At 45.9% G+C, this 27,048-nt stretch overlaps 10 protein-coding genes across 10 annotated transcripts; 5 read left to right on the top strand and 5 right to left on the bottom strand.

The window, feature by feature from the left end:
* Positions 1 to 1,488: 1,488 nt before the first annotated feature.
* PADG_03486 (uncharacterized protein) lies at positions 1,489 to 2,990 on the bottom strand (the record flags this gene model as incomplete). The annotated part of the gene is made up of 4 exons (XM_010760121.1): positions 1,489 to 2,129; positions 2,203 to 2,376; positions 2,437 to 2,764; positions 2,835 to 2,990. The coding sequence occupies 4 exons, from the start codon at positions 2,988 to 2,990 to the stop codon at positions 1,489 to 1,491; spliced, it is 1,299 nt and encodes a 432-aa protein (XP_010758423.1).
* A 1,018-nt stretch (positions 2,991 to 4,008) lies between these two features.
* Positions 4,009 to 4,610, bottom strand: PADG_11608 (uncharacterized protein; the record flags this gene model as incomplete). The annotated part of the gene is made up of 2 exons (XM_010760759.1): positions 4,009 to 4,197; positions 4,533 to 4,610. The coding sequence occupies 2 exons, from the start codon at positions 4,608 to 4,610 to the stop codon at positions 4,009 to 4,011; spliced, it is 267 nt and encodes an 88-aa protein (XP_010759061.1).
* Positions 4,611 to 6,624: 2,014 nt separating this feature from the next.
* PADG_03485 (uncharacterized protein) lies at positions 6,625 to 6,810 on the top strand (the record flags this gene model as incomplete). The annotated part of the gene is made up of 1 exon (XM_010760120.1): positions 6,625 to 6,810. One exon carries the CDS (start codon positions 6,625 to 6,627, stop codon positions 6,808 to 6,810), a length of 186 nt encoding a protein of 61 aa, XP_010758422.1.
* A 406-nt stretch (positions 6,811 to 7,216) lies between these two features.
* Positions 7,217 to 8,867, top strand: PADG_03484 (CMGC/CDK/CDK8 protein kinase; the record flags this gene model as incomplete). The annotated part of the gene is made up of 3 exons (XM_010760119.1): positions 7,217 to 7,271; positions 7,591 to 7,750; positions 7,805 to 8,867. 3 exons carry the CDS (start codon positions 7,217 to 7,219, stop codon positions 8,865 to 8,867), a joined length of 1,278 nt encoding a protein of 425 aa, XP_010758421.1.
* A 2,453-nt stretch (positions 8,868 to 11,320) lies between these two features.
* On the bottom strand, positions 11,321 to 13,092 carry PADG_03482 (uncharacterized protein; the record flags this gene model as incomplete). Its single annotated transcript, XM_010760584.1, has 3 exons — positions 11,321 to 12,763; positions 12,824 to 12,878; positions 12,980 to 13,092. The coding sequence occupies 3 exons, from the start codon at positions 13,090 to 13,092 to the stop codon at positions 11,321 to 11,323; spliced, it is 1,611 nt and encodes a 536-aa protein (XP_010758886.1).
* Positions 13,093 to 13,620: 528 nt separating this feature from the next.
* PADG_03481 (MCM DNA helicase complex subunit MCM2) lies at positions 13,621 to 16,529 on the top strand (the record flags this gene model as incomplete). The annotated part of the gene is made up of 5 exons (XM_010760118.1): positions 13,621 to 13,753; positions 13,818 to 14,926; positions 15,031 to 16,074; positions 16,173 to 16,342; positions 16,421 to 16,529. 5 exons carry the CDS (start codon positions 13,621 to 13,623, stop codon positions 16,527 to 16,529), a joined length of 2,565 nt encoding a protein of 854 aa, XP_010758420.1.
* Positions 16,530 to 17,637: 1,108 nt separating this feature from the next.
* On the top strand, positions 17,638 to 19,588 carry PADG_03479 (uncharacterized protein; the record flags this gene model as incomplete). Its single annotated transcript, XM_010760583.1, has 3 exons — positions 17,638 to 17,967; positions 18,098 to 18,915; positions 19,000 to 19,588. 3 exons carry the CDS (start codon positions 17,638 to 17,640, stop codon positions 19,586 to 19,588), a joined length of 1,737 nt encoding a protein of 578 aa, XP_010758885.1.
* Positions 19,589 to 20,269: 681 nt separating this feature from the next.
* On the bottom strand, positions 20,270 to 21,373 carry PADG_03478 (uncharacterized protein; the record flags this gene model as incomplete). The annotated part of the gene is made up of 1 exon (XM_010760582.1): positions 20,270 to 21,373. One exon carries the CDS (start codon positions 21,371 to 21,373, stop codon positions 20,270 to 20,272), a length of 1,104 nt encoding a protein of 367 aa, XP_010758884.1.
* Positions 21,374 to 22,654: 1,281 nt separating this feature from the next.
* Positions 22,655 to 23,600, top strand: PADG_03477 (uncharacterized protein; the record flags this gene model as incomplete). Its single annotated transcript, XM_010760117.1, has 2 exons — positions 22,655 to 23,051; positions 23,128 to 23,600. The coding sequence occupies 2 exons, from the start codon at positions 22,655 to 22,657 to the stop codon at positions 23,598 to 23,600; spliced, it is 870 nt and encodes a 289-aa protein (XP_010758419.1).
* Positions 23,601 to 24,105: 505 nt separating this feature from the next.
* PADG_03476 (uncharacterized protein) lies at positions 24,106 to 26,445 on the bottom strand (the record flags this gene model as incomplete). The annotated part of the gene is made up of 10 exons (XM_010760116.1): positions 24,106 to 24,275; positions 24,353 to 24,397; positions 24,476 to 24,885; positions 24,948 to 25,176; positions 25,213 to 25,414; positions 25,489 to 25,633; positions 25,705 to 25,825; positions 25,877 to 25,922; positions 26,017 to 26,131; positions 26,222 to 26,445. The coding sequence occupies 10 exons, from the start codon at positions 26,443 to 26,445 to the stop codon at positions 24,106 to 24,108; spliced, it is 1,707 nt and encodes a 568-aa protein (XP_010758418.1).
* Between the last annotated feature and the right edge of the window lie 603 nt (positions 26,446 to 27,048).

Raw genomic sequence — 27,048 nt, 5'->3', positions numbered from 1 at the left:
TTTAATTCTGTCTTGAACATAAAGATTGAACTCTTGAAGATTGGATATTGGTTATTTGATCTGATGAAACCTCCATTATTCTTCTTAATTGATGTGGTGGATATCAAATATGGTGAATCAAAGAGAAGGTCTTTGTACAAAGCTGTATTTGAGAACAGTGGAAGAGCTCTTCTAAGTTCATGTTGTGAAGGTGTTTCTTTTATGATAAGAAAGAGTCCTATCATTGCTGGCTTTCTGAGACTGCTTCAGAAAAGACTGAATCTCTAAAGATTATTGATGTCTTAAATGAGGAATTGAAGCTAGTTATGAAAGAGAAATGAGAAATAGAGAATGGGATAAGATGGCTTAATCTTCATCAACTACATGACACAAAATTTACATAAAAATGAAAACAGAAAACAGGCAAGCTTTCCTGTGGCAGTGGTGATGATATAGATTGATATTGATATCAAATCAAAATCCTCATTCTGAACCTCTTTCTCTTTGCTAAAGAGTGTGAAAAGAACACCCAGGCACAATTGTTCAAAGAGGATAAAGCTCCTTCTCATGATCATTATATTCAATGTCTGTTGAATGCTTTGGTGTGGTAATTCCTCTGATCTTAACTCAATTGAACCCTGCTGGTCATGGATGAAGTGAAGAACTATCTGTAAGAGGCCACCAAAGAGTCAGGCAGAAGCTATTATGATATGGGAGCAGTGCTGGAAGAATCTGTCTCAGAAGGCAATACAGGCATGGATTGAGCAGATTCCTATTCATATTCAAAAGATTATAGAGCTAGAAGGAGGCAATGAATATAAAGAGGGCCATGGATAAAATGGGTGTAATATTCTACATTAACTTTGATGGTGTTTTTACTGTATTTAGTGGCAGGAAGAAACTTTTGAAAGGGACCTCCGTATATATGCGTATCTACACTATAAAAGTGATACAACGTATAAATTTCTGGTCTTATTATCTCAGCTCTCGGCTCGGGCCGCATCCAGACACCGCTGGAAGTTTAAGTAAACTTAGTTAAAACCTTTGTGAACCGATCTCCGGGAAGGACAGTGAACTTCCACACAAGAGTATTTATCGGAACATGAAATCGAACATAGAAGAAAACAATCGATATACTTTCAGTTACCTTTTTTCTTTTTTTGCCCCGTCCGTTCAGTATTTCCATGTGTGCAACGGCTTCAGGCCAAGTGTTCTTCTACCTGTCAGCTTCGGAGTCGGTTTCTTTATAGGAAAGAGGACGCTTGATTCTGCGGAACTGGAACTACCAGTTAACTAGTTACATACTAAATGTTATCGTAGGAATGGAACACTCATCAAGCAAGAAACGGTCTACATGTTCCCGGGCGTCCAGAGGCATTGGTTTTGCTTTTGCTTGGAGTGTTTTTTGCATCGTGTTTAAGAGAAAATTGAATCGCGTATTAAGGGGGCTGATGGTACTTCATCCAGATGATCAGGCTTACATCTTCATTAGCAACTGATAATAACAACTCAAAATAACGTGCCGTCGCTTTTGATGAGAATTGGACTCGACTTTGTCGGGCGACGTTGCGCCGCAACTTCACGGCCTGACTTCCACGTTCCGGCTTCGAGCAGCTGCGCCATAGTTAAATGCACCCCGTCCATCCGAGATAGAATCATACCGTACAGCCTGTCGATCAGCACCAATGTCATGGCCCTCCACTCAACAATGACATCATCCCCCGCTTCGAAAAGCGGCAGTTCGCAGCCGGACGCTTTCAGCCCTCTCTCGAGGGCCTCCTTCTTAAGAGACAATACCCCTAGGTCAACGAAGAGGCCACCGTTGCGGTATTCGGCCAAGGCGGTCAGTGATTCCGTGTTGGTCCACTTCAGGCCTAGAATTCTCTGGAATGGAACCATAAGCGAGTAAGCGAGCCACTGTGTAAGCTTGTGGAAGGGCTGAATGCATTTTGGGCTGCTCTCAGTACTAGGATCTGGTTTCGCCATTTGTTGCTGCAAAACATGCAAAGGCCATGCATCGCCAATAGGATGCCCATTAATTGACGTTCGGTGGTGTTTGGGCCAGATGGGAATGAGGAGAGTTTGGAGAACGTCCCAGAATACGAGAATATCGAGTTCCGACGACGCGCCAGCAGATTGCACCATATGATCTACGGACATCCTTAAACTATTGTCCTCCTCCATGGGAAAATGATAATTGGGTTAGAGGTGGGGTGCGCTTACCGACAAGATTGCCTGGGCGGCCTTGATCCCCAAAGATATCATGATGGGAGAGTAAGGAATTTCCTAGTTCCCTCAGAAGAGCAGCACGGGAGTCAATCCCCAACATCGTGTTGCTTCCCGAAACTTGAAACCCTTCCGCCAGCGCATCAGAGCTGAGCTGTTTCAGTCCCCTCCCTGGACAACCATTTTCGAATTAGCATGTAAACCTGTTAGATACGGTCATCAGTAATTTACCGTCAACCAGAGGTGCTTTTCCATTTTTCTCCGCTGTGAAAACCAGCGAGTTGAACATATGCAAGGAAGCAACCGCAATTCCTTCACTCCGTTCGTACGTCCGGCCGGTCCCTGGCTCAACATATCGCCACTCATCACCGGCCCCAGCATCCAGGAGCACAGAAACGAAAAACAAGTCAATTAGGCACCTGGTAATTTCTACATTGTCGCAATTGTTCTTCTTCCAATCTTCCATCAGGTTTGCAAGGCGAGGTACATTGCCAACCTCGAAATGCTGCCAACGGCCATGTGGGGGAATTGTGTCGAATTTGTCAGGGCCAAAATCCCGCTGGCGAAGATTGTCAGATTCCTCGCAATCTGTGCGTTAGACGGGAGCAGTTGATTAATGCTGAACATACTTTGATGACGGAACTGACGAAGTCCGCAACTTTCTCTAAGCGCTCTTCTTGCAAATTGAAATGGTTTAACTTCCCGGCCCGTGCTAAATCCTCTACAAGCTTTGTTCGTTCCCGAATAGCGCGGAGCGATAGGAGGTATTTGACTTCCGGATCCATTTTTGGCCTTATTATGTACGGTAATGAAATAATTTGGAATTTAGGGTAGCCATGTATTTAGTGAGGCGGGGCTTGATATCCTTTCGCAAGATACATGGACATGTATCATGGACGGAACCCATGATCACATGATGCAACCGAGTTCCATTGGTTGGCACCAGGTAAGGTTAATAATATTAATCCTGTCGGTTTCGGTCGGTGTAGAACAAAATGGAGTTGTCCGTTATTTTATTTGTCGAGACAGCAGAACGGACTAAATATACTTGCAAGGTCCACTCAATGTTTGCAACGCCCGTACCTTTCCCTACCACCTTTGGCCTATCAATCAAACTATCAATCAAAGTGTTCAGGGTCGCTGGCGCACTACTGGCCAAATGATGTCTGAGGTTTTGGGAGGACACTGACACCAAGTCTGGTGGTATCTAACTGAATCTCTGCATCAAGAATTTTACTTGTTGTTTAAGGAATCAAGATTATACCTGAAATGCTGTAAGAGTCTGATTCTTCTGGCAAGATACCGATGCATGTTATGTCCCTAATCTGGAGCAACAACGCAGGTAGCTCTGTGATACAATAGGGAGGATAAGGCCAAGGCCGTGCTTAATTTTGCCAGAGGTTAAATTACCTGTCAAAGTTCCCAAGTTTACGGAAACGAGTTGGCGGATAGCCAATATATATCCATCGTCGAAGATCATAAATGGACGCGCCATCTGGATAGTCCTTTTCCCCGCAAAATTGTCACCAGGCCGCCTACTGCCTATCCGGCGGTATGGATACGGGGGGATTATTATTTCCCAACAATCTGATTGAGAATTCCAGCCTAAGATCCCCATTGGGGGCTCGCAATGACCTGGGCAGTCCGTGCTCAGACCGCCAACGGATAGCAATAGTACAACGGATCAGAAATAGAGGAAGGTGGATGACTCTGGATAAGAACCAGCAGTCAGTATCCTGTACTTAATCTCGTTTTGTCGTTCATGAGTAGGTGGGATAGAGGGCGGATACTAAAAAGGTAAATTTACCCCAATGCCAACCCGAGGCTGAGCCCAATACCAGCCAACATGCGGGTTCTCTTTGAAATCTCGCCACAGCGGGGACCAGGTTGGCAAGGTTTAGAATTTAACAGCAGGCCTTGAATGTCGATGACGAAGGAGTAACCGCTCACAAAGACATCGATTGCAAGGTTGAGAAAGAGCCACATTGGGCGCTGACACAAATAGATATAGGCTAGGTTGAGAAAGCTAAAAAAAGCCGCGACAACGCTCTAGATAAGGGGTTTGTTCCAGTGGAGATGAGCGCTTCCGATCCGCACACACTGTTTCTCAACGAATGCGGAGGAAAGGAGTATGCTTACCAGTTCAATCATCATAATGCAACCTTCTTCTACTCTCCAGTCCAACTTATATTGGGAAGAGGGATACTGATTAATTATTACCGCGGCGACAGGGGGATAAAGGTCAGGACCGAGATGATGATGGACAGCCAGGTGAGGTGAAAAGTTCCACGGAAGGGCCTTCCCGGGGTCCGCCTGTAAGAATTAACATCATTTTGTTCGTTTGCAGTAGAAGCACCGGCGGAGGCGTCAATGAGAAGGGGAGTTGTCTCTGATCTCTCTGTCATCTTGGATCGGGAATAAAGTCAATCCAGAAGCTTTGTTGGTCAGGTCTGTGAGTCTGTTTGTTAAAATTTCCCTGAGATCCCCATTAACCAATGCCTTGAATCTTTAGATGGGGAAGTCACACGCAGGTTTCATTTAAGAGGCAGATGCATTGATGATGGCATTTCCAACTCAATTGGTTAAGGAGAAGGTAAATAAATGTGTGCGGAAGGTTGACTGACAGAGAGTAAGCGGGACGGATACTTATATAGTTGCTGCCTGTTTGTTGCGTCCATTTAATGATAGATAGGTGGTTTATTTATTTATAGCTCTAGCCGTTGCTTAGAGCCGTGTGTCGGCGGTAGTCATGTTTTGTGTCAAGCTTCTTTAATTATTAGTGATTAATTAGTGGATGGCTGTCATGTCACAACGGTCAGCTCTCAAAATGGGTGGACGGGAATTGATCAACAGAAAAAACTTCGGCGAGTTTATCAACCAAGCTGTAATAGTTGTAAAAAAATCACTCACCAGAGCGGCCCATTTTACGGTTGAGTCTTACACTGGGAAATTCATTTATTATTCTGACTGAGAGAAGGAAAAACAGTTCCCATAACCTTATAACATAGCTGCTGGAGCAGTCTTAGTGCTGTACAAGACGTGATCTTCACACAGCCCAAGAATCTCCAGTTCCGTGGATGATGGGGTACATAACAAGCATTCACCGTGAAGGGTAGATAGCTGCATTCAAAGTAGCAGTAAGCACCACACCGATCAGTTAAGGTCGAATAATCAAGAAGACCACAGTGCTAAGACCACAGTGCTGGGTGATGACGGGTAAGCCAACATTATGACGTATATTGAGCCAGAAAAGTGAGCGACAATGAATTTTGCCAGCATGCCAACGTAGTGATGAGTGAAGGCCGAGAAATAGATATTCGCGATGTAGCTACACTTATACCCACACTTGGAAAGGTTGAGAAGGGTGAACGGAAAAGCCGGAATGTTGGAAGTTCAGCTTTTCTGTTTTGTGGTGTTAGCTCGAGGTATATAGAGGGACATGCATCTTGAGAAAGTCCGAGACATTAGAGACATTGCTTTCGCGTTCTCCGAGTTTACCTGCTGCATTTTCTTTTCCTAAGATGAAGACTGAAGTACCCAGCATAGAAGCAGCCTTCATTCTTTTTGCAATTCGCCGAGTCGACCGCAGCTGGAGAAATTGTCTGGCAAACTCCGCTGGTGATAAACTCCCCCAATCAAGTCTGCTGATGGCGGACGAAATGTAGCCATTTGAGATGCCTCTCTTTAATGTGAGCCTTGAAAAGTCCAAATCCTAAATATCTGGATGGCATATATGACACTTGATCTCAGGTATGATCGTGGTATATTTATTGCTTGAACTGTGTGGTTATAGCCAAGGAGCCAAAATAGGCCGTCGGCTCACTTCAACGAGAAAGACAAGATGCTGTCCCCAGAGATACTCTACCGTTCCAAATATTTCGGATCTCCCATGAAACGAAATTGAATTAAAAAACGTATTCAGCCCATCCTTACTCAGTCTGTATGCTGTTGGCAAAAGGAACCAACCCAGCAATTGGGAAGATAAAAAGGGGGATCACATGACTAGGAGTCAAGCAGGCTTATCTAATCAGTGGAACGCCAACATCCGATCGAATCAGTCCAATCCTCGAATGTTCGCACCCTTGCAATGGCGAATCGAATATAACCAGGGATTCCAAGCCACCCAGTCTCATTGACAGAATCAGCACTAGGTAACGACATAACTAACTTGCGTCTGCTCGGATTAACTTAACTAACTAATTCACTTAGTAACTATAACGTTACTGTTGCTTGCTGGGGCTGACTAACTAACTATCATCATGAATGATATCCCCTCATAGCCACCGCGGGATTTTCCGTTGGATGTGAGACAGCCCGCCAGACTGCGCTAGACCTAGTTCTGGTCCACGAATGCTGGGAAGAGAAACGTCTTAACTAGTTAGTTAATTCGGGCCGGATGTCGTAAGATTGAGATCCGCGATGAGTCTCAGCAATCCGCCGCACTCCGCCAGCGGGAGCTCGATGTCAGATGCCGCTTCGACAAGATCCACGTTTGCTGGCGGTTTGAATAATAACGGAAATCAACCTGGTAATAACAGCAGCGGCCAGCATCGCCAAACCCGAAATCTAAAGAGGAGTGTTCAGGCAGCTTTTGACGGTAATTAAGTTCTCTCTTTTTACTTCATTTTCTTTCTCTGGTTGGCCCCAGAGCGCGCTTATTGCCTTTCCTCTTTTTAGTCTCCACTTTCCATCCATGCTATTTTGTCTTCGTTGGCTCGGTTGTGCAGACAAAACCATGGCTTTTCAGCGGAATCAGCCCCGCCCCAGCTCTTTGGTTTACCGTTTTAGCTGAAACTTAATGAATTTTCTTTCCGCTGTAACACAGCTGGGAAAATCAATGCTGCATTCTACATTTGGGCACCAAAACGTATAATCGCACACATTTTATTCTGTCCCCCTTTACGTATCGTCCACACTACGTATCATTGCACTGCATCTCTCGATTTTGATGTGGATTCCGATAACTACCAAATTATACTTGCTTTCAGCACTATAAATCTTATCTTGCATCATGTCAAAGCGCCGCATTCACGAGTTGAACTCTTTGAGAGTGAGCCTTCTGCGAGGTAATTCCCTAACTCCGAACCGAGCCTGGGTTTATTTACCCTTCCACTTGACCTTGGTTTTGACCTTGGTTTCAAGTTTATCTTTTAACTTCGCAAAATGTGTCTTTTCGGATACTGAAGCTATCAACCCCCTTCGATCCACTATCTCCTCTTTAACCCCCCGTCCTTGATATAAACTTTTTCAACCCGTCAAAGCTGCACCGCAGAATTTCCCATTTTTTGATATCAAATTGTTTTGACGCTTGGATTTCCATCTTTCTTTCCTTTTTCTCTGCACACGCATAACATTATCTGTAACTGACTAGGATTACTTTTGTAGATACCCTGGAACCGAAAAAGTCTCCCGGGTGCGGATATACCAGCAAAGTTCATATTCGAGAGAAATATCACATTGTCGGATTTATTAGTAGTGGTACATATGGCCGAGTCTACAAGGCAATCGGCAGAAATAACCAAAAGCGCGAGTTTGCCATTAAAAAGTTTGTGATAATAAGCCTTCCACAATTTATATCTGCGGAAACTGACAACCATAGATTTAAACCCGACAAGGAAGGGGAAGTAATTCAATACACAGGTCTGTCCCAGTCGGCGATTCGAGAAATCGCGTTATGTTCTGAGTTGTCACATGCAAATGTTGTCCAATTGGAAGAAATAATTCTCGAGGAGAAGTGCATCTTCATGGTTTTTGAGTATACCGAGCACGACCTACTGCAGATTATTCACCACCACACCCAGCCTCCACGACATGCCATCCCCGCTCCAATGGTAAAGTCCATTTTATTCCAGCTTCTGAACGGCCTTCTCTATCTCCACAGCAACTGGGTTTTACATAGAGATCTCAAACCTGCCAATATTCTAGTCACGTCGACTGGTGCTGTTCGAATTGGTGATCTCGGCCTCGCCCGTCTATTTTACAAGCCTCTGAATTCGCTTTTCTCAGGTGACAAAGTGGTGGTGACCATTTGGTATCGCGCCCCCGAATTATTACTTGGGAGTCGACATTATACACCCGCCATTGATATCTGGGCAGTCGGCTGTATATTTGCTGAATTGCTTTCGCTCCGTCCAATATTCAAAGGCGAAGAAGCCAAAATGGATGCCAAAAAGACTGTGCCGTTCCAACGGAACCAAATGCTTAAAATTATTGAGATATTGGGTGTACCGAAAAAGGATACTTGGCCCGGGCTTACATCCATGCCGGAATATGCACAGCTTCAGTCACTGGCCTTGACACGTGGCGGCAACCAACTGAACAAAACGTCTAACTTAGACGACTGGTACCACACCTGTGTCAAGTCAGCCGGATATCTGTCATCACCGTCAGGCTCTCCCGGTCGAGAAGGATTTGATCTTCTCTCCCGCCTTTTGGAATACGATCCGGCAAAGCGGCTAACGGCAAAAGAGGCACTGGAACACCCATATTTCTCGACGGGTAGTCCTGTAGCAACAAACTGCTTTGAAGGTTTTGAGGGGAAGTATCCTAATCGGCGAGTTAGCCAGGATGACAATGATATTCGAACGAATAGCTTACCAGGCACAAAAAAGAGTGGGCAACCTGATGATACAAGAGCGGTAAAACGAACTAAGGAAGGATAAACGCTGGCCGGAACAGTCGTTATTACGGGGATTGGAGGAGTTATTATTGCACCTTTTATGGCTGGGCGGAGTTATCAGAATATATCTGTGTGTGCTTTTGTTTGATGGCATCTAATATCCATTCTTGTATCTTCTACTATATACTGTTTTACCTGCCTTATATTCATGGCCCTTGTTCTACTTGTAATATGAACGCTTTTGATGTAGATTGCAGCTTATTGCATCATTACCTGGGCTCTACTGGGCAGGGTAGACCGAAGTATGGCTTATCGCCACAAAATTCTAACATAAATATTATTTCTTGGAGAATATTTAGCGAGTCGAAAATTTAGTTAAGTATATCAGCAGTGTAATTGATGATAGCAATGCCTAGATCCAACCTCTCAAGGCACCTAGGAACCTATGTCTGATGTCATTGAGAACCATAGAGAACGATTTCTCGGATCGCAGTCAGCCGTTTTCTAAATGATATATGGCCCAGGATCGCCCGTAGCAACCAACAACATTCATTTGGCATTTCATGGCTTTGAGGATTCCAATTTCTGCAAGACCCTGGAACCAGGATGAATAGCGGAGATTACGTCTAATCGGGCACCTTGATTTCGTCATATATAGTGAGCGATCGATCTCTACCTCATGACGTAGATGTAAATAAACGCGTTAAGCGCGGGAACTAACCCGATCTGCACGGCCTTTTTATTTACGGCAACGAGTGAAACTCAAAACATCATACATACCCCCCCTTTTTTTTTTTTTTTTTTTCTCTGTCGCAAATTCATTGCCTCGGGACAAAAATCCATCCTCCAGCAATTGCCACAAACCGCCACAGAGGGGCTCTGGAGGTGACGCATCGTATGGTGGCTGGGAATTTAGTTAGTTAATAGCCGAGCTCCACCCAGCAAAAGAGGGGTTGGTGTGGTTGGAATGGAATGAATGGAAAGTATGGACTGGACCTGAAGAGAATTGAATTTGGAGCACGTTTTAACAAAATTATATAATTCGGAGCCAATACTGGCTCTTAAGATGAACAGACATAATGTGTTGTACGTACATTGTCCCCAGCGGACTATGATGTAACTAACCACCTTGTAATGAAACATCGCAAGTCCCCACTGCTAGTAGTTACTTACGCGCCAACGTTCTGACGTGGAATCTACCAGCCCATCTTTAAAGCCGCCACAACCTCCAAACTATTAAAGTCTCTGCATGATTTGCAAATCCTTCTGCTGAGCGAACAATTCAATATCTGCTCTACCCTAATTCCCTGCTTTTCTGTTCTTTGTCACAAGAACCCATAGATCTCCTTCGGCAACGAGACATCCCTCAGGAACCAACAAAAGAGAAAAAGTGCTGCACCAGTTTTCTCTATCTACCAACCAACCTCCTTTAGTTCCTCCATCTTCCAACCAGTGAGAGGCCCACAACAAAAACCATCCCATCAACAATCCAATACAATCAAATAAACATTACAGAAGTCCTATCCGAACTAGCCTCGATTTCCCTCGTTAGCATCTACGAAATAACACGAAGCTTTCCACGCCTCTCTCCCTGCCCAACCTGGGCCGAAATACCAGCATCTCCCTGCAACCACCCGCCTTGATATCGGAGGTCGATCAGAACCATGCCTTTCTTCTACTCGAAACGTATCGGGGGTCGACACGTTTCCACCGGTGTTACCGTCGACCGCCACGGCGTGCGCAGAGCGCCATGGAGCGTCAGAATCGGACGTTGCATGTGTTTTAGATGAACGCATTGCACACTTTTGCTTTTTGATTGGATTTGGGGGTGGTGGTTGGAAGGTTTGAAGTGCTTATGACGCTGGTTGATGTGAGGCTGTGACTGTTATGATATGACATGGCGATAATACCCCATTGAGCTGGATGGGCACAGTGTTGTGTTTTTGAAATATATTTCTTTAAATGAGGCATGGTGTTTTATGAACGCTGCTATTTATTGTGTGGGGGCTGTGTTCATTTTTTCGGTATCGTTTCCTGCTTGTTTTTCGGGGGCGGTGGGTTGAGAGTGTTTAAAGGGCTCGAATCAGTTTCACCTTTTTCTGCGAGTTTGTGATGTCCCGCACTTCAACTTGCTATCAAATTGGGAACGAGGATTACCTTTTAGATCTTAAAGGCAGTTCCTTTATTTGATAGATGTCTCAAAGTAGGGATAAATGACCCGGAGGCTGTTCAAACTAGATCACAAACAAATAAAGAAACACATTAAAAAAAATAAATGGTAATAACCTAAACCGGAAGATTAAATAAAATCCAAAGCTGAACACCTCTTGAAACACTTGTCCATGAATCATTATTACCATTCATTTTGTTGTACAATATTATGGAAGTATTACACGCTCAGAGCCAGACGATAAAAAATTAGGGATTAGAAGAACAAGGTATCAGTTGTCATCAATAACCTATCTCAAACAGATCAGCATAACTTGTACGAACTCCTCATAGAACGGGAAACTCACCACTCTGCTCCCTCCGACCGTCACCAGCATCACCGCCACTTCCACCGTCCTTACGCGATCCAGGCCCAGACCCAGACGCCTCCACCGCCACCCCAGCCTCCCTAATGCCCTGATCATCACCTCTCAACTTCTCAAAATAAGCCTTAATGTCCTCAGCCCCAACAGGCTGACCACTCTCCGCAAATGGCTTTAAGAACTCTTTCACCTTGTCCTTTAAATGATTGTACACCATCACTCCCTCAATTGCACGTACACGGTCTATGTTACTTAACGCCGCCTCTCCGCGATCGAGAAGGCTCCCCGTATGATGGCTGCCAGCGCCGTTGGGGTTGTCCCCATCTTCGGAAAGCGGGGGCTCATAGGTGTCCTCCTCCTCACGGAGTTGGGGGTGTGGGATCAGATTGGGGAAACAGGATGGGCAGCGGCAGAGGTAGTCGCGGAAATCTTCTTTGAGGAAAAGGGAAAACGTGCCAGAGGGCCAACTAGCTGGGAGGGTCTCGTGCTTGGGCTTTGAGGACTTGGCAGATTTCAACTCAGGGTCTGTCGGGACCTCTGTTGACGTTTCCTCCTTGGGTCGTTTGGAATCAGGTTCATCGGTTGAACTATCTTCAGGTTTTCGTTTCCTAGAATTGGTTGTTGGTGTATCGTCCTTGGGTTCCTCAGTCACTTCTGCCGTGACATTTTCATTCGTAACATTTGGCGCAGGCGCATCCCTTTTGTAAACCGCAGGCAAGAATCCAGGCGTCCCAGCGTATCGCTTAAGCCAAGGATTGGAATCTAGGCACTTGTAGCAAATAAAAGCGTCGAAATCATCCTCGTCAGGGAACTGTGGAGGCAAGGGTGGCTCGTCGTCTGCTTCTTCATTGGGAGGGGCAAAATCAGCTGTTTCGGCGTCTCCGTTCTGCCCATCCTTGTCCTTTGTTTCGGGTTGAGAATCTTTCTCTTTCTTCACACCGTCGGCCCAATTACGCGGAAGGCCCACGAGACACTCTGGATGATACCAATCTTCCCCGCAACCTCCAGTTTCAATAGTTCCCAGGCCGAGACATTGAAACATTGTTCCTTTTTCCAGATGAGGATCATACGTCTCGGCACACCCACAGAATATATTGCGAAAGTTGCCATTATACTTGTTGCCTGCAGCTGGTTTCTCTGAATGGACCCCCTTCGTTCCGGTGCTAGACACTCGTAGGGTACAAGGGGAAGTTGGTGGGAAACGGGTGGTTCCGCAATCGCATACAAAATTGCGCTTGCAGAAGAGTTCAACAAGCGTGTGCTCGCCATGACAGGAAATAGAACACGAATAGCACACGCCCGCGGCGTTGTAGGGTGCGTTGGGGTCGGAAGGGGGCGGATTACAGGTCAAACAGGAGAAAAGGCTTTGGCGGAGAGCACCCAGAGGCTGTGCGCAAGTGTCGAAGGACTGGATTTGGTTGTTAGCTAACTTGTATATGCGAAACAATCAGGGCGCTGAATTACTTACATATGGTAAGGCCTCGCGCGCATCAGCTTCCAGTCTGAGCTGGTTGTCGATAAAACTAGCAGAAAGCGGAGGATGTTTAGAGACGGATAATTGGTCTGATTGTCAAGAAAGGTGCCAGGAGATGAAAAAGAGGCCCATAAAGAGGTATATGCTTACTCTGACGCTGTTTGGGAGTCTGTTGAGACGAAGCTCTCTCTGCGCTGTCTGGTCGTCGCTTCAGTCTGCTGTGGCATCCCGTTTAGTGGTATCTGAGATGTAGGCTCATCCATTTCAAACGTGGCTAAGAATGCTGGATCTACCTGAAGGAGTATACTGATTAAGATAAACAAGACAATGCCCTGACACAACCATCAAGTTGCTAGGGATAAAGTATAGAGATAGAAAAAATGTTGTTGCACGAGAGCGGCTCTCGGGAGAAAATGTTTGCTTTGTTTGCATCGGCGTGCATCGGCGAACTAACGACCACGCGCTTTTCCTATTTGGGCCTTAAGTGGAACGCGTCGAACCTCGCGTTATTTTCCGCGTTGGTTGCCTAGCACTTGCTTCATTTGGACGCGAGTATCTTCCCCTCTTAATTTAAGCCCCTTCCTTCGTTTTGTCTCCGCCGACAACATTCTTCAACGACACACCGTCGTTTATCTGTGGATGACCAAACCTCTGAATATAGCTATATACATTCAGATCAGAATATACTGACTAAGAATCCTAAAAGGCTTACATAGTGCGGCCAAAAGATAGCCAGCCAGCATGAGGTATTGATTATTCCCTGGAGCGTTTCCTGGAGTTTCTAGTTAACAATGTCTGTTATGTACAGTTCCCCTCTACACCCAAGCAGTTCAGCTGCAAATCGTGGCTTAGGGAAGCTTACTAGGCGAAAGCGATCCCGCGAGCCAGATGATGATAATTCTTCAGCTCTCCCTCCTTCCAGTCGTAAGTTCGCGCGACCCTGTGTGTTAATACGGCGCAAAAGGAACATATGCTAACCAATGAGTAGCGCCGCCTTCCTCCCCCCCAATGCTGCCTCTCGAAGATGACGAAGTGGAAAACGATTTGGATGAGGAGGCCGATTTCATTGGCGATATCGACGATGCTGATGAGATGGCAGAAGAAGAAGACGGCATTGACCTTTTCGCTGACACTTTTGAGCGCGACTACAGACCGCGCGGCCCTGAGGCATACGAAGGAGATGATATCGATGACACGGGAGAACACGAAGAACTGGATTTGGCCACTAGACGTCAACTTGAAGCCAGACTCAACAGACGTGATAGAGAACTTGCTCGAAGACGACGCATGCCCGCAGCATTTTTGCAGGATGATGAAGACGATGGGAATGTCGACCTTACAAAACAGCCTCGTAGACGACGACATCACTACGACGAGGATGCTGACGAGATGGACATGGATATTATGGATGAAGAAATGACCCTCGAAGCCTTGGCGGAAATTAAAGCTGCCAACGTTACCGAATGGGTTGCCCAACCGTCTGTCCATCGATCCATATATCGCGAATTTAAGTCTTTCTTAACCGAATTTACGGACAAGGATGGTGCTTCGGTTTATGGAACGCTTATTCGGAACTTGGGAGAAGTCAACTCTGAGTCTCTCGAGGTTTCGTATGCCCATTTGAGTGATTCGAAGGCTATTGTAGCTTATTTCCTGGCCAATGCCCCCGCAGAGGTTTTGAAGATTTTCGATCAGGCGGCAATGGAGGTAACCCTACTCCATTATCCCGACTACCATCGCATTCATAACGACATTCACGTTCGTATCACCAATCTTCCAGTTATGTACACTCTTCGACAACTACGCCAAAGTCATCTTAACTGTCTGGTTCGTGTCAGCGGAGTTGTAACCAGGCGAACTGGTGTTTACCCCCAATTGAAATACGTCATGTTCAATTGTACCAAATGCGGTATTACTTTGGGACCGTTCCAGCAAGAATCAAACGCTGAGATCAAAATCTCTTTCTGCCAGAACTGCCAGAGTCGTGGCCCTTTTACTCTTAACTCTGAAAAGACTGAATACCGCAACTATCAGAAAATGACCCTTCAGGAATCCCCCGGAACAGTCCCCGCTGGACGACTTCCACGACACAGAGAGGTTATTCTTCTGGCAGATCTCATTGACTCTGCAAAACCAGGGGGATGAAGTGGAAATTACTGGAATCTATCGCAATCACTACGACGGCCAGTTTAAACAACAAGAACGGCTTCCCAGTGTTTGCAACGATCTTGGAGGCTAATCACCTAGTGAAATCCCATGACCAACTCGCTGGTTTCCACTTGACTGAGGAGGACGAGCGGAAGATTCGAACGTTATCGAGAGACCCTCAGATCGTGGACAGGATTGTAAGATCCATAGCTCCAAGCATTTATGGCCATGAAGACATCAAAACTGCCGTAGCACTCTCTCTTTTTGGTGGGGTGAGTAAGGTGGCCCAAGGAAAGATGTCCATCCGTGGGGATATCAACGTACTCCTCCTTGGCGATCCAGGTACAGCCAAGTCCCAAGTATTAAAATACGTTGAGAAGACCGCCCACAGAGCTGTTTTTGCTACTGGTCAAGGTGCCAGTGCCGTCGGTCTCACAGCTAGTGTTCGCCGTGACCCATTGACAAGCGAATGGACGCTTGAAGGTGGAGCGCTCGTGCTCGCTGACCGGGGTACATGTCTTATCGACGAGTTTGACAAAATGAATGACCAGGACCGCACGTCCATCCATGAAGCCATGGAACAACAAACAATTTCAATATCCAAGGCGGGCATTGTCACAACACTCCAAGCACGTTGTGCTATTGTCGCTGCAGCCAACCCTATTGGAGGCAGATATAATGGCACCATTCCATTTTCTCACAATGTCGAGTTGACAGAGCCTATTCTTTCGCGTTTCGATATTCTCTGTGTTGTTCGAGACACAGTTAGCCCAGAAGAAGATGAACTATTGGCGAAATTCGTCGTTGACTCACATTCCAAAGCCAACCCTCCTAGACCGCAGACCGATGAGTATGGAAACCCCGTTCCACGTGAAACCTCTGGGGACGACGAGGATGAAGAAATGGGCGAGTCTCGTCCCGTGAATGGAGAGTCCGGGGGAGCAGAGCAGATTCCCCAAGAACTTCTCCGGAAATATATTCTATATGCCAGAGAACGGTGTCGCCCAAAACTATATCAGATCGACCAAGACAAAGTTGCCCGACTCTTTGCAGACATGAGAAGAGAAAGCTTAGCCACGGGGGCATATCCAATTACCGTATGTGGCTCCTTTGTTGAACGGTGGAATCTAATGCATATGCACCTATCTCGATATGATGTCGACATAAACACTCCACTAACGTCAATCTCAACCAGGTCCGTCATCTCGAAGCCATCATGCGTATTGCTGAAGCATTCTGCAAAATGCGATTGTCGGATTACTGCACCGCTCAAGACATCGACAGAGCGATTGCTGTGACAGTTGACTCGTTCATCAGCAGTCAGAAAGTTAGCTGTAAGAAGGCTCTTGCGCGAGCGTTCGCTAAGTATGTCTTCCCCTTCCCAATTATGTCGTTTACTTGCTGTATTGTTTCGGTCTTGTGTGCTAACGCTTTGCTCTTTAGATATACGTTGGCTAGACCTGGCACACAGAAACGGCGGGGACCAACAGGTGGCGCTTATTCTGGGCCATCATCAGGCCCGCGCAATGGCATGGATCGGAGGGGACTGTGAACCAAGCATATGAAGCTGTTCGTCGTGAATGTTTCATTGCATGGGTTTGTTGGGTTTACTTTCTCATTTACATATCATTTCCCCTTTTATTTCCCTTGCAGAACTGTGTTTGTGTATACCAATTCCATTGCTGGAGTTAATGGATGGGGATAGATATGATCATGATGGGATACTTTACTGTTGAGTTTCTTTCGCAAGATGGATACTGTGATAATGCATCTGTAGTCTGCCTGATTCTGATTCCCTCAACGCATCCTGCAGTATCAATCATGGATATATCTTGGTCATTCAGAGATGCCTGCTCCGTATATATTGTGCAACCATGCTAGCAAGCACGCGGACCACCCGTAGCTGCCAGATAACAAGCAAGCAGCCGCTATTTCCCCGTTGTTGACAGGACAAAGGGAAGATAACCGCCAAGCCGCGCGGTAGTGAAACAGCCAATTGGACCCCCAGTCAAAGCAATGTGGGGCGAAGCCCAGGCGTTGGGTAACTGACTATTTCTACCTATGACAAATTCCTTTTGTGTCTCTTGAAACTTGATTGCCGAGACGCCGGCCAGCTTACTAACTAATCGTTAATAATCGCATCCACTATGAATGGCCCCAGACAGCCTGGCTTGCTTATGATATCGGTTCATCTAGAACACAACCCCCACTAGCACGTCGAACCAGTGGAAGGAGATTGAAACCACCTGCTCCTGCAGCTCGGAGCACTTATGGACGCCAGGTGCTTGGAATCATGTCTTCCAAGAGGATTTTAGGTGGGATGCTGGCTTTGGAATTCCGACGACAGGACAATTTTTAACCTGGCTAGTCCACGGACTAGCAGGCAGCTTGGCTCAATTTTTTCCATCTTATTTCTAATGATGAGTTTCGTCTATTGTAAAGAAGAATTATCTTGACCATTTCATGTCTTACCGATCATCTAGCGGCGCATTTTTCTCTCTATATGTTCAACATGTTTCTGTGTTTTTGCTGTCGATAGTAGGGGGTCGTTTCTTGCAGACACATACTTTTAATAATATAAAACGTATTTCATCCTGCAACAGCAAAGCAAGTATCGCACTTCGCTTGGTGATGTTCGTAACATCTCATTTCTATTCATCATGGCCGCTCTAGATACCAATCCACGCGCTCCTCGTGAATGCTCGACAGCCAGGGAGTCTGAAAGAAAGCGATTGCGCTCGAAATTTTGGGGTAGGCAAAATGCCTCCAATCCACAGGCCATCCGCGCCAATAATATCGGAGGCGCTGAAGATGTAGAAGATACCGTTGAAACATCTGTTTGCAATGGGCGTCAGCCAGCACAGCCTCTTGTGGAGACTCTATCAGAACGCGATATTGAGCGGTTGGGAAGGGAGCGTCCAGCTATTTTTCGAAATACGTGGACTGAGATTGCATTTGTGTTCTCGATAGTTATGTCGCAGGTGCTTGCGGTGCGTTTTAATCTCCTCCTCCTCCTTCCCCCCTTCTTTTTGTGAGCCTTTAGACGGGTGGATTTGTTTTGTCTCTATTCATGATGTGCATGTGCTGATGTAACATTATCTCCGTGTTCCCGTGTATTAGGAGTATTTCATATCTGGCATCAACGTCGTGTTACCAACGCTGGTGGATAAATTGGATATCCCTGAGGCCTCCGCAGTATGGCCTGCAAGCGCCTTTTCCCTTGTGGTAGCCGCGACATTGCTGATATTTGGTCGGATTTCCGATATGATTGGCGGCTATCCAGTGTATGTCTTTGGCATGACATGGCTATTCATCTGGTCCGTAGTAGCCGGGTTCTCTCAAAACCGGTTGATGATGATCTTTTGCCGGACGCTGCAAGGCATCGGTCCCGCTGCCTTCCTTCCGTCGAGCATGATGCTTCTTGCGAAAGTCTATAGACCGGGACCAAGAAAAAATATGATATTTGCCATCTATGGGACCTGTGCTGTTATTGGATTTTTCATCGGCATCTTCTGCTCGGGTGTCTCAGCGGAATTCCTGTCATGGGAATGGTATTTCTGGATTGGTGCAATTCTCGCAGCTGTTACCGCCGTGTCTTCGTTTTTGACCATCCCACCCGATATTGCTGAGGCGCGGAAACAGGGGGTTAAAATGGACTATATGGGTGCATCCCTTATCGTTCCAGGGCTGACATTGAGTATTTTTGCAATTACGGATAGCGCGCATGCCCCTGACGGGTGGAGGACCCATTATGTGCACATCTGTTTCATAATCGGCTGTATACTTCTGGGGCTCGCCGTATATGTCGAGGGCTGGGTTGCTGAGTCCCCGTTGTTACCGTTTGAGATTTTCGATGTCCCTTACATGAAGCCAGTGGTTGTTGCGCTCTTATTTTTCTATGGTTGTTTAGGGGTTTTCCTCCTTTACGGAACCCTGTAGTATGTGATCCCCGGCCCCAAACATCGTTCCGTAACTCTTAACCCTCTTCTCTGTTCCAGTATCTAACAGATTTTCATTTTTAGCATGGTGCATATCATGAGGGCATCGCCAGTGCAAGTAGTTGCGTGGTGTGCACCTATGGTCATTGGCGGCTTCATCTTTCCCATCCTCTGCGCGTTATTCCTCCACCTCGTCTCAGGAACAATTCTTCTTGTAATTTCCGGTATTGGATGGCTTGGTACCGGTCTGCTGTTTGCCCTCATGCCAGAGGGAGCCTCATATTGGACCTTTGCTTTCCCTGCCATGATCGGTGCCACGCTGGGCATCGACATCACCTTCAACATAACGAATATATTCATCACGACTAGCCAACCCAGCAAGCGGCAGGGCTTAGCAGGTGCTGTTATTAACTCCGTTCTGCATTTGAGTATTGCTGTTCTCCTCGGGTTCTCGGACATAGCACAGGTCCACACGGCATACCTGGGCAGGCTGAAGAGCTACCGCGTTGTGTTTTGGTTTGAGGTTGCATGTGCAGCTGTTTCCCTGTTGGTTATGATTTTTTTCGTGAGGATCAATGCGGCCAAGAGCGAGATGACGGCAGACGAACGAGAGCAGTTGGAGGAGATGCAGCAGTCGGTTGTGCAGGGATCTCAAACTCAAATGGAAAAATAGTTACTATCATGGAGGATGGAGGATGGAGGATGGATAGTGTGGTCACGTATACAATGACTTACGCTTCTGAATAAAAGGGAAACTGGGTATGTATGTATATGGCAATACCAATTAGACGGTAGATCTCTTTCGATATTTGGCTATATCAATTCAGCGTTGCTTGCTTCGATTTTTGATTTTTTTGCACTGTGAAAATGGAAATAGAAAGTTAGAAAATTTCAATACCTGAACCAATTCTGATGGTAATATAATATTTTGTACAGTTTGATTTGAGCTAGTTCTTTGAAGAGCAGAAAAAAATATTGCGCTTGATGGTCACAGTGTTATAATCATATCAACTGAGAAGGGTTATTAATGCCATGGGTGAGAGAAGTTTAACTCACATAGACGAAATGGGGAATATTGCTGGAAAGAATAATATTTGGAAACACCACTATTGCAGTACACGTCATGGCAATTTGAAAAAAAGAATATGTTGCTTCTCGGACTGAACACATATTCTGATAATGTAGATGTAACTCCCGCGGTCATGATTTTGAATAACAGGATATAATGGAAACACATGTTAACCATTGGTCTGCACCTTACCATCATGCACACCAACATCTGAACATAAATGCAAGCCGTAGATTTTAACATTAAAGAAAACCTCGAGTTTTGATATGCCCATCTATTGCTTGTTTATATTTTCAACCACAGTCCACATCCGTCGTGAACCCACTTCCCCTTCAGTTTTGATCCAATTCTAGAAACCAGATTGTCCCTCAGTGCTTCAAGCTGGAAGTCAAATGATCGGAACTCAACAAGTTTTCCCTGTACGCCAAGATATCTGACCGAATGTGATATTAGCGAGTAACTTGTATCCAGCTCCATCCATGGGTCGTTAGGATCCAGCGTCCCTGTTCGTTGTTCCTCCTCGAAAATTGTGCTAGTTGGTTCCGGTGCAAGCTGGAAGCTTAAGTGGCGAAGGTTGGACATGTTACGGATCACCTTTAGAACTAAGTTGGTGTGATTGTAGAAAGGGAAAACAGCAGTGTAATGGAACGAAGTTAGGCGGGAAATAGCTCCGACAGGATACGGTAGATCCTTGGATTGGAGAGGATCAACAGCACCCCAGTGTTCCATAAGCGAAGGGACGCGAAGGAGGTAGTATTCGTAGTTGCTATATGCTTTTAACGAAGAGCCCTCGTTGAACAGAATTTCCGTCCATGGTCTGACGCTAAAGAACGTATCATCCGCCTCTGGTGCTGCAAAATCAAGCAGCCTCTGAGCCGGTTGGTGAAATTGCATGGTTTGGAGGGGCAGCTCAAACGCCCAGGAGTGAGCGCTATTTAAATTGCAAAGCGCCATATCCGCAAACACATAAGGTGGAGCTATGATCGTGATGTCCTGTGGGTCAACCTCCTCCAGCAACATCTTCCACCATTGAGATTTCTCACTACCAGGAAATATGGAGTGCACGGAAACCACGACAGATTGTACATGTCGAGCAAGCCCGTGCTGGCGAAGGAAGGCTAGGAAACGTCCTTGATCTCGTAACTCATGGCGGGTGTAAGCGAAGAGGAGAGGCCGGGCCAGATCTCGAAAACGAGAAGAAGTTCGTGAAGCATTTTTCAGATCTACGCCAGGGGACGATGTGATGTTGTAATTGGGCACTTGACGCAGGTTCTGTGCAGAGGGAGGAGGGTCCGAAGAGAGATAGGAGAGAACATGGTCAAGAAGTTCATTGGGAAGAGTCTCAATCGAAACAGCAGGGGATGCAGGATATAAGATCCTGCCGGCCATGTGGAGGAAAATATCTTGTGGGATTCATTTAGTAGAACCAAACCCATCAGCGATTTTGCCAGCATGGGAAGATGCAGTCTACGCACTTGTCACGCATGAATATCAGCGTTTGGCCCATGCAAGGCTGCTGTTTCGTGATGTGTTTTGATGAAGAAAACATGCAGCTGATGCAGTGTGTTGTAGCTAGTTAACTAACCACAGCCTCCTGCTGAGTAAGTAGTTAACTAACTTAACTAACTTAGTTAAGTTAGTTAGTTAGGGTTAACGTTAAGTGAGGCGCGTGACGTCACTGCGAGTTCTATAACTATGCAAAAAGAGCCTCGACATACATCGTTCGCCACTGATTACACACACTTGAAATATCTCTTCGATCAGGTAATATCCCATACTAGCCGACTAATTGACATTAAATCACAATGTCTGACGAAAACTTGATTTATCCATTCTTCAATGGGCGAAAGTTTCATGGTCGGCATCCGTAGTTATTGGAGAGACTCTCCTCCACCGTCTGCTTGACCTCCATTTTTGATTCCTCCTTGCAGAGTTCCACTTGGACTCCAGGATGTGACTAAGGCTCACTCAAGAGTAGCCCCGGTCAACGACCAAGTTCGTCTGAGGCTGAGGCTGAGGCTGAGGCTGAGGCTGAAGCTGAGGAGAGAGTGATAATAATGTCAGCGGAAAGCGTCAGACTTCACATCATGACTGAGTCTCATTGCATGCTGAAGCTGCACAAATCCAATTTTATAATGAGAGATTCTTTGAAGTTTCCATTTGATAGACTTCTTCATAGAAATTTGTTGTAATAAATCTAATAATATCATGGTATGTTGTCTTTATTCGGGGTCCTTTCAGCATATCACGGTCATCAACGATAAATACCCCTTGGGCAAACTGATCATGGCTTAAATACGCTAAACTTGCAACTCAAATAATATATTTGGAACGACGGATGTTCAACGGAGCTAGTTGGTGATACACAAAAAAAGTTATTTATCCATGTTTGGCCCCCCAGGTTCCCTTGACAGACTTGGGAGAGCACGGCAAGGTCCTACCCCTAATCATCCACGTGCGATGGTAGCTGGCCATAGTAGAGTCAGCTACAGTAAGAATCACTGGCAATAATCTCTGATTCACTGTAGCATGGCTACGAGGTAGATACCAATTAGTCGGAACCCTCATTCTGTCGATCTCCCTTAGCTACGTACGTAGATTGAGACATAAAGTTCCACATCCTCACCCTCCAGGAAAGTGATACGAACAATAAAGATCATAATCGCAATCATGGTTGCTGGAGCTCCTCGAAGCCCCCCATTCCGTGCAGAGCACATTGGGTCTTTGCTTCGTACGGAAGCATTGCTGAATAAGAGAAATGAGGTCGAGGCTGGACAGGCACCGCCGGAGGAGCTCAAGCTCGAACATGTCGGCAGCGCTTACGTCGACCATTTCAAGTATTTGGCAAATATCGTCCCACCAGAGGAAGTGAAGAACTTGAAACTAACGCTTGCGGCTCCCAATTGGTACCATTTGCGTTATCGTGAAGGTTGTGCTTACCCAAAGAGGGTGTATCCGTCGGACAAGGAGTATTTTGAGGATATTGCTAGGGCATATCAAACAGAATTGCAGATCTTGTATGATGCTGGCTTGCGAAATGTGCAATTCGATGATCCCATTTTGGCCTGTGAGTGCATATTTCGGTTGATCATGGCGACAACCCTCTTGGTTTGTTAGGCTGATCTTTCAATTCCTCCCTCAAGATTTCTGCTCAGAGAAGATGATTGCTGGTTGGCAAGCAGATGCGCTGAACACATGCACTGTTGATGACCAGCTCAACGCCTATACCAAGCTCTACAATGACTGCATCAGCAAGCGCCCTGCTGATATGCACGTGGGCGTTCACTTGTGCAGAGGAAATTTCGCCAAGAGCCGACACTTTTCCGAAGGAGGTTACGACAGAATAGCCACGAAGCTGTTCCGGACCCTCAATGTCGACACTTATTATCTCGAGTACGACACACCTCGTGCTGGTGGGTTTGAGCCATTGAAAGAGCTACCAAAGCATAAGAAAGTTATTATTGGTGTTGTCACTAGCAAGTTCCCAGAACTTGAGGATCCTGTAGAAATGAAGAAGAGAATATATGCGGCCGCTGCTTTCGTCGCTGATGGGAGTGGGCAGACTGTGAAAGGCGTTGACCAGGATGGGTGTCAGTCCACAGTGTGGATTTGCTAGCCACAGCATTGGAAATACTCTGGATCCGGGTGCAATGACCGCCAAATTGAAACTTGTGCGTGATTTAGCTAATGACATCTGGCCAGGAGAATCCTGATTTATTATGAATCTGAGATATGTCACCTAGGTATCATCTATTCTGAGCAGTGGTTTGACCTGTTATACTGAGTCAGCAGCGGTTAATTGTTCCATATCATATATTGCCTTTGCTTGGATTTCGATTGTCAATTTTGAGCGGGTGAGATTGAGCTATACAGATAAGGGGAAAATACAACCAGACCTTGCGACGTCCTGCTAAGCACCAACCAACAGATATGCAATGAATATAAGCCGACACACATATAGGACGCAACGGTAGGTGTAATATGGGGGCCCCTGTGGGACTCGATAACGTCCAATTTGCCACCATCTTTCACATAATTTCCGATCCAACGAACCATCAAATCATGATTGAACACTTCCAGCCAGATGAACAAGAATTAAGGATAATTAGGTACGCCACAACTTAGCATGGAGGGTCTGGCTTGCTTCCAACATACATGAAGTTGGAAGCTTCGATGTTTCGAAAATGCGGTTTAGGTCTTCCGCCTACAAGGTCTTCAATTGCAGAGCCATATCTGATAAGGAGGTCCTCTCTCCATGCTGTCTGGATTAATGCAATCCCGAACGGCACGCCTGCAAGCTCCCACGTTAGACAGGGAGGAGGAGCAGGAAATGAGGTTGTATTTCGCAGACTGAAATTTCTAACTTACCAGTTATCTCACTGGTGCAGGTGGGAATAGCAATCATCGGATATCCTAGAAAGTGTGGTTAAAGGAAGTTTAATTATGGTTGGTTCTTATGATTCAAGAGGCAAAGGCCGCATAGTTCCGTACCTGCTTTCGCAGCTACTTGACATGCGGCTCCACTGTCGCCCTGGAGGGGAACTAATATTCCGTCCAACACGGAGCCGTCTGGCATTCGCAAAGCTGCATCGATTCCCTCTTCACGAGACTTTCTCCGAATATACTTCAGTGCACTGTGATATGTGTCATCTAGAATGCCCTTTGAAGTTAGGCTTCTCTCGAAGTTATCCTGACCACTGGGCCAGGCTGGATGAACACACGGTCGACCACCATCTGTTTCTGAATTCTTAACATTCCAGGCCATAATATCCTCTAAACTTTGAATGCCATTGGGGTTAGTGCTCAAATTGGAAAGATATGATCGTATCTCGTTAAAGAATTCCTTTTTTACGACCATGAACTCGGACTGGTCGGGGCGACCGGATTTGGAGGGAAAATCCCTTTGACGACTTGTTAATATTGGGCTTCATCACGGAAATTGTGGTAGAAAAAAAAACCCTACCAATCCCAACCCGATGGAGAAATTATTTCCTCAGCGCTTGGAAAGTTCGTCCATCGAATTACTTCAGCACCTGCATTTTCAATTTCCTTTAATAATACCATCAATCCATTGTACTTCTCCGTCTTCTTATATGCGCTCTCCCAAACACGGGTCCAGGGAAGCCCAAATCTGGCAGTCTTCAGAGCCGCTTTGTTGGTAACGAATGATGCATAAGAAGACATGACATGCGCTAGTCACACGCGGCAGTTAGATATCATCAAGGTACACCTATGGCTAGATGGGGAATTTTCACCGGATTTAGAATCACCGGTAATCGCATCCAACGCAATTGCAGCGTCGAGAACCGTCTTTCCAAACGACCCTACTGTGTCAAGGCTGCTTGACTCTGGGATAACGCCTTTGGTGGAAGTTAAACCCACGGTGGGTTTGATGCCGACTACAGCATTTCGATCTGCTGGAAACATAATCTGAGAGCAAAGGGGTTCTAAGCAAAAGTTCAAGCTATATTTTCCCTTTTTTCCCACATATTGAATCCACTTACGCTTCCGTCAGTTTCAGTTCCTAGGCTGAATGGACACATATTTGTGGCAACAGCCACCGCGCTACCGCAACTTGATCCTCCTGGATGTTCAGCAAGGTTATAGGGGTTTCTGCACTGGCCCCCTCTAGACGAGTATCCCTCTGAGCTTCTAATCGTTAATATGTGGGTGAGGTCGGATTGAGAGAGGAGTATATAACCTGTGGGTGGCAAACGCACTAATAGCTTGAGCGCATGGCTGCCCATTCCGATAAATTAGTATGCCCAAGTAATATGGCACCTGCATCGCGTAGCATAGAAACCACATGTGCATCATCCGGTACAGTTGAACCGACAAGCACTGCTGCCCGTTAGAAATATTTCGCGGTTAAGAGTCCAGGAGCGGACATACTCGTAGAACCAGCAGTAGTTGCCACTCCGTCTTTCGTCGCAATATTCTATATGATGGTGAGAATTCCTTGTTAAGTAGCTAGGTAGACGCAAACAATTTTGCGGGAAATTGAATTCTGAAAGATGGAAGAGGCATGTTACGTCTTTGACTAGAAAAGGAATTCCATGAAGTGGGCCTCGGAGTTTTCCATTCTCTCGTTCCTTATCTAAGCATTCCGCAATGACCAAAGCATCTGCATTCGTTTGGATAACGGCCCTAATGTTATATCTGTGTTACGAGATTGCCATTGTCCAACATAGAGCACGAAATCTTCAAAATGCTGCATATTTAGAATATTCGACCTACTTCAGAAGGCAATTTAATCTTTGAATTCTCTCGAAATACGTCTCCACCAGATCTCGCGAGAAGAACTTTCGTTCTGTTAAACATTTCTGCAGTTGCGGAATCGTAAGAACTTGAATATCAGTTCCGCGACAAGTTGGCATGTGGAGCTCCGCAGCGGACATGGGATCATTATCACTGCTTATTTGGTCAATGGAAGCTGATGGGATGTTCGTCGCAATGGCCATGATTGAAAGCAGCTATTCCCATTAGCCACCACCTTGAGAATAGGCAAGATGAAATTGCTGGTGTGCAGCAGTCCTTCCAAAACTCGGAGGAATTTACGCACACTGTTTAACCTTGGAGGCGTCAAGACTCAGGGACCTGAGGTTTTGAAGCATGTCGTTTTAAAACTCAGGAATCTTGTTGGGCATCAGAATTATACACGTGACTTAATCCCATCAAATCATAATGCCCCTTTTTCTCTTTCCTGTTTGGTACTAGAGTCATCTTGTTGCCCCTGAAGTCACGTGAGATTCACCGCATTTTCGAATCTACCAGCACAATGTCTAATTATTATCGACCCTCTGCAGGCGACGACGTTCCCTGCTTGTTCAACAGAAATATATAATCGATTTTCTCAGGTAAGTGGAGTTCTGTCTCTCAATTCCGGCTTCCTTTCCGGCAATTCCGATCAGCTGAACCTGGGTATTAACTGGCGTTTCAGCTTGGTTTTCTTGTGGTCTCTATATCACTTTCGCTTTTAATCGTCATTTATTTCACGGCCTCAAAACCCTCGGCATATATATATCATCTATCAGGTTTGCCGTGTTGGCTCCCTACGGCATTGC

This window comes from Paracoccidioides brasiliensis (genome assembly GCF_000150735.1).
Source record: "Paracoccidioides brasiliensis Pb18 unplaced genomic scaffold supercont2.3, whole genome shotgun sequence".
In the NCBI taxonomy this organism is placed as follows: Eukaryota; Fungi; Ascomycota; class Eurotiomycetes; order Onygenales; family Ajellomycetaceae; genus Paracoccidioides; species Paracoccidioides brasiliensis.
Note: the sequence above shows the minus strand (reverse complement) of the source record. Positions and strands in the feature narration are given on the sequence as shown.